Source organism: Cryptomeria japonica, chromosome 5, assembly GCF_030272615.1.
Source record: "Cryptomeria japonica chromosome 5, Sugi_1.0, whole genome shotgun sequence".
NCBI classification, from domain to species: domain Eukaryota; kingdom Viridiplantae; phylum Streptophyta; class Pinopsida; order Cupressales; family Cupressaceae; genus Cryptomeria; species Cryptomeria japonica.
Genome location: NC_081409.1, coordinates 428047718 through 428053683, shown reverse-complemented (window position 1 = coordinate 428053683; position 5966 = coordinate 428047718). Strand labels below are relative to the sequence as shown.

At 37.4% G+C, this 5966-nt stretch overlaps 1 protein-coding gene across 1 annotated transcript; it reads right to left on the bottom strand.

The window, feature by feature from the left end:
• Positions 1-1857: 1857 nt before the first annotated feature.
• LOC131060440 (pentatricopeptide repeat-containing protein At4g02750) lies at positions 1858-5557 on the bottom strand. The gene has a single exon (XM_057993679.2). The coding sequence runs from the start codon at positions 5244-5246 to the stop codon at positions 2406-2408; it is 2841 nt and encodes a 946-aa protein (XP_057849662.2). The 5' UTR covers positions 5247-5557; the 3' UTR covers positions 1858-2405.
• Positions 5558-5966: the final 409 nt, after the last annotated feature.

Sequence of the window (5966 nt, the reverse complement as noted above, 5' to 3'; positions counted from 1 at the left end):
TCTGAAAGATCTCTCCGCCAATAAGTGATTCCACACTTCTTTGTTTGCTCTGGTCAATGACTACACGAACCGTATGCTACATAGTGATATCTGACGAACATCATCAATATCTCCAACCACGGTCTTTTGATCTCTGCCTCCGTCAATTTGGCAGACTTCAGCAATCGATGACTCTTAATTTTGTGATTTCCTGAAATTTCTACTTTGGCGGCTCCAAACAAAAACACTCCTTATGCATTTTATTTTTGACTCGATGCCTCTTCAATACTTAGCTACGCGATCTGGCCTCTATTGGCTGCTTCCACAGACTGGCAACAATAACACTGATTTTTTCTAATTGTTGTGAACCGTAGACAGGCCTCTGACGAATGAGTTGAGGAGTTGTAATGAGGCATTTAGCGCTCCAGAGTGGATCATTGAGATCTGCGCCATGAATTTGATCTTAACTTTAAGTTCATTTATATTTTTTCTTTACTTTAGATTTTCTATTGACAATTTCAAGCATTGCAATCACCAAGAGTAATTTAATTGATTTATCTTAAGTTTTTGTATAAAAAGTATATTTGTCCTAAAATTTCAAACTAAAAGCAATTAAAGCCCTTATAACCCAAGAATGAATATGCAAATTGAACTGATTTTTAAACAAAGTTAAGCTAAGGAAGCAATTGAAGTGTGAAGTCTCAATATAAATCTCTAGACCTTGCTACATGTATTTGAAGCCCAAATGGTAGACCTAACATAGGAGCAACATTATATAATTGTTTTTAACAAAAAGACCATAAAAAATAAATAAGGTATAATGTTATAAAGGAAAGTAAACTTTCCTTGGAGTTGTCATAAGCCAATTAAATAAATGCAATTAATTAAGTACAAATCAAACTAGATTAACTAAATATAATCAGGATTGATAATCAAATAATTTGGAAAGTAAATGCAAAGGAGGGTGGCACTTAGCTCTATGATTGAAGAGTGAGTATCCTTTAATGAAGAATATGTCATGTTTCTCCCTAAAAGTGCGATCTCCATATTTATAAAATGCCTTGAGTTCTATGCTAAAACTCTACTCTCTTTAGGGTCAAGTGGGTATGTGTGAAGTTCATTGTCATAGATTTGTCCTTTGCATCCAAATTCAACCCTACAATGTATACAGTTTTGATCTTTTGTTCATTTGGATAATCTTCATTTTCTTTGCTACTTTGGCTGATCAGAGCAGTAGTATTATTAAGGAATAACTTGGAAGGGTTGCCATTGTTTCACATGGAGACGTCCCACTAGTTCAACCCCCGAAAATACATTTAAATATTCAAAGAAGTAGGCAGGGGCCCAAGATGGTGTATGCAAATTGTTTACTTCTTTTAGTGCACCAAAGCCAAATGTTTCAGTATTGATTGTTCCTTCAATGCTTTAGAATGAGAGGGGATGTTAGAATGTGTGTGGATATGAAATGAATGCAATTAATTGTCTTTAAATACTAGCACATATGGTCAAATTTCATAAAATGTGTACTTAGTCTGCTCAAGGCAAGAGAGCAAAGGGGGTCAATCAAACAAAATTTGAAATTGAAATTTAGAAAAGAAAGGGTCAAGTCCATGACTGCAAGGTCAACTCCATGGCCACATAAACAACCTTGGGTGGGTAAATGGCCATATCTAGGTATATTATATGAAGGTAGATGTATGGATGAGAGTGAGAAAGGCATGGATAGGGTGAATGTAACTGAGTGTGTGTATAAGAATAAAGTGGGGGCTAAATATGTGGGAATCAGTTTCTATGGAGATAGATAAAGGCTAGGGGAATTAAATCCAACTTCACACAAAATTGTGCCATTTGTTGTACAAGTATCAAGATATTTCATAAAAATGGACACAAAAATAATGGGGAAATAGCACAAGTATGCAAATTTCACCATTACAATTGTCAAGACCGTCTAAAATTAATAAGGTAAGAATGAAGAACTATCAAGCGATCTTCTTAGTGCACTATTACATTGCATTTCTTGTAAGCCCTTCTCTTCTCTTACTTTCCTACTCATTGAGAAGATTCCCATTTTCTTCAAGTATTATGTTCCTTTTTCGCATTTCCTATTCTTATGCCACTTCAAATTTTTCACTCCATAGCCGTACAAACTTCCTGAAATGAAGTTCAAATTTATGACTACCCCATGATTATATAAATCAGGGGTTTAACAGATAGCTTGTAATTAGATCTAGGGGTAGGCAGTGACGCATACTGTACAATATGACTTCATCAAACCAACAGAATGATGTAGTCCTCAAGACATTTCGAGGCAACACTTCTTCAAAAAAAAATGGAAATCACACCTGATACAATCTTTATCATTACCAATCTCAATTCATGCATCTTGCTATAGTGTCAATATGTACTTCAGCTTGCTTCACCCTGCATCACCAATAGTCGCCACAGGAGCATTGCCCATATTTAAAATGATGGAACCGGTTTGCATCTCTCACAACGATTTCTCTTGCAACTATCTTGGAGATAGACTTGGTTGCATTGTGGCAGTCACCACATATTCGAAGGTTCTTGACAACTCTAATAGTCGTTTTAGAGGATGTGTTTAACAATCCAAATGCAATTGCCAACTTCTCACTATGGTGGCAAAGGAATAATTCCTTGTCCTCCTCCTCCACATCATTGATTAAAGGTCTTTTTTCTGGAATATACCCATCTACCTTCATCTCACAAGATAATTTCTCCAATTTTGAATATATCTCCTGTGTTTGTGGGTGCGATCTGTCTCCTACACGAAAAACGTGTACAGTTTTCTGAACTTCAATCCAACTACAGCCTGGCTTTTTTTCAATTCCTTTATCTTTCATCAATTTCCTTACATTTTGAACATCACCCCACTTGCCCATGTCTGCATAAATGTTTGAAAGAAGAATGTAGGGTGCAGCATTTTTAGGATCCAACTCAAAAAGGAGTGTTGCCACAAATTCTCCTAGCACTGTATTCCTATGTGATCTACAAGCACCAACCAAACATATCCATACAACCACATCAAGAGATATTGGCATTTTAAGGATAACATTTAGGGATTCCTCAAGATAGCCAGCACGGCCAAGAAGGTCAACGATGCACACATAATGATCCATGGTAGGCATAATGTAGAAGTCACCCATGAGATTGAAGTATTTACAGCCCTTATCCACTAGACCTGCGTGGCTGCATGCAAATAAAACACAAATGAAACTTACATGGTCAGGGTTGGTTCCAGAGTGCTTCATTAGTTCAAAAAGATTAAAGGCATCCTTGCTGAAGCCATGCATTGCATATCCTGCAATCATCACAGTCCATGAGACCACAGTTTGGTTATGCATTTTATCAAACAATTTACGTGCCTTCTGTATGCATCCACATTTAGCATACATATCCATCAGGGCATTTGCAATTGCAGCATCTGACAGAAATCCATATTCAATTATTTTTAAATGGATCTCTATACCCTGTTCCAAAGCTCCAAGTTTGGCATAAGCAGGGAGGACACTAACAAAGGTCGCTGATGTTGGCTTTACACCTGTAAATTGCATTTGCTTAAAAATCTCCAAAGCCTTTTCAACAAATCCATTTTGTGTATATCCAGCTATGATTGCATTCCATGAGACTGCATTGCGTTGTGCCATTGCTTCAAACAATGTGCATGCCTTATTCATTTTCCCACATTTTGCGTACATGTCTATTAGAGCAGTCACAACTACAACATCCGACAACAATCCACTTTCAATTATTAATTTATGAATCTCTACACCCTTGTCCAAAGCTCCAAGTTTGGCACAAGCTGGGAGGATGCTGGCAAAGGTTGATGAATCTGCCTTTATGCCTTCCCCTTGCATTTGGTTAAAAAACTCCAAAGCTTTTACAACCAATCCGTTTTGTGCATATCCAGCAATGATTGCAGTCCATGAGACCACATTTCGTTCATGCATTTCCTCGAAAAGCTTTAAAGCCTCTTCAAGGAAACCATTTTGTGTATATCCTACAATCATCGCATTCCATGAGACCACATTTCGGTGAGGCATTTCTTTGAAAAGCTGTAAAGCCTCATCAAGAACACTATTTTGTGCGTATCCTGAAATCAGAGCATTCCATGAGAAGACATTTCGTTGAGGTGTTTTGTCAAACAATTTGTGCGCCTTCCATACTCTTCCACATTTTGCATACATATCTATCAGCGCAGACACAACCATCACATCTGACACCCCGCTTTCAATTATCTTTTCATGAATTTCTATACCCTGTTCCATAAACCCTATTTTGGTAATTGCGGGGAGGATGCCAGCAAAAGTTGTTGAGTTTGGGTTTATACCAGTTAATTGCATTTGCTTAAAAGTCCCCAAAGCTTTACCAAGCAACCCATTCTGTGCATATCCCACGATGATTGCGGTCCATGAGACCACGTTTGGTTGAGGCATTTCTTCGAAAAGCCTTAAAGCCTCATGAAGAGCACCATTTTGTGAATATCCTACGATCATAGCATTCCATGTCACCACATTTCGTTGAGGAATTTCTTTGAAAAACCTCAAAGCCTTGTCAAGATCACCATTCTGTGCATATCCTGTTATCATTGCAGTCCATGAGACCACATTAGTATCATTCATTTCGTCAAATAGTTGGCGTGCCTTGTGTATGCATCCACATTTTGCATACATATCTATTAGAGCATTCCCAACTACAACATCTGATAAAAATCCGCTTTCAATTATCCTTTGATGGACTTCCATGCCCTGTTGCAAATCTCCAATTTGGCCACACACCGGGAGGAAGGTGGAATAGGTGAAATGATTGGGTAGGATATATGTTCGTTGCATTTGCTGAAACAGCGTCAGTGCCTCTTCCGGATGCCCACGCCTTCGGTATGTTAAAATGATTATATTCCATGAGAAGACGTTTGGTTTAGTCATTTGGTTGAACACTTTGCGAGCATCCACCACCCTTCCACACTTGTCATACATGTTGATAAGTGTATTTTGTAAGAGAGTGCTGTCGTTGGCGTGAGAGTGTATTAACTTACCCTCTGAGAGCACATTGCAGGGTTGCATTAGTTGAAGATGCGCACAAGAGTGTATTGTAAGCCTGATGTGTGTGACCTCTTTCAAGCAACCCTCTCTGTATACTGATCTGAGCTTGAGATTGGTGATATATGAAATTGAACGATTCAGGAGTGTGTTTCTCAAATATGGTGATACGGCCATACGCATGGCTGGATTGCTTCTTTCCCCACACATTGAATCTTAACTCATCCCATTTTTTATGTTGCGGCTGATTTCATGGCTTCGAGATATGTATAGTTGGAAGCAAGAAAGAATTGGAAAACGGCACAAACTGTTGCACAAGTCCTCAGCTGCCAATGTAGGCAGACCATTTTATGTAAAAATATCCCACGCTCATAGTAACATCTTGTAGACGAGGTGTAGCGGCAGCACCTGTTACGAATAGAATAGAAGAAACAGAAGATTCTTAACTCAAGATATCACATTTTCTGAATTGTTGTTTTTTTTTTTCAGAAAAAAATTGCAAGAAAAATACAAAGGAGGGCTGTTAGTAAACAACCAAATCAGATAACAGTTCAAACTACTAAAACTACTATTAATACATCTGGCGGGACTATAACAAGAGCTGTTCAAATCCAAATAGCAAACCACATTACAATTTGAATTTGAAAAATGTTGCAGCTGTCTAGAACTGATGGCATTTTCTTTGTAAATTATTGTGTTCTTGCTAATTAAATTTTTTTAGACAATTGTTTTGTGTAATTGATATATATGTCATTGTAAGCTTCTCTTTCTTTCTATTCTTTTTTTACCATCTTTATATTTTATATCAAAGATGGTGAGAGTTATGAGAATCTTTGCTCTCTTACGAATAGTTATTCTTATATAGACCTTTTGTTGATGACCATAAGTGATTTAGCTTCATCAAGATAATATTTTATCTTTCCCTCTAAC

What these genes read in the sequence shown, in the direction of transcription:
- LOC131060440 (XM_057993679.2), bottom strand. Translation starts at nt 5,246, where the DNA reads ATGTGTGGGGAAAGAAGCAATCCAGCCATGCGTATGGCCGTATCACCA.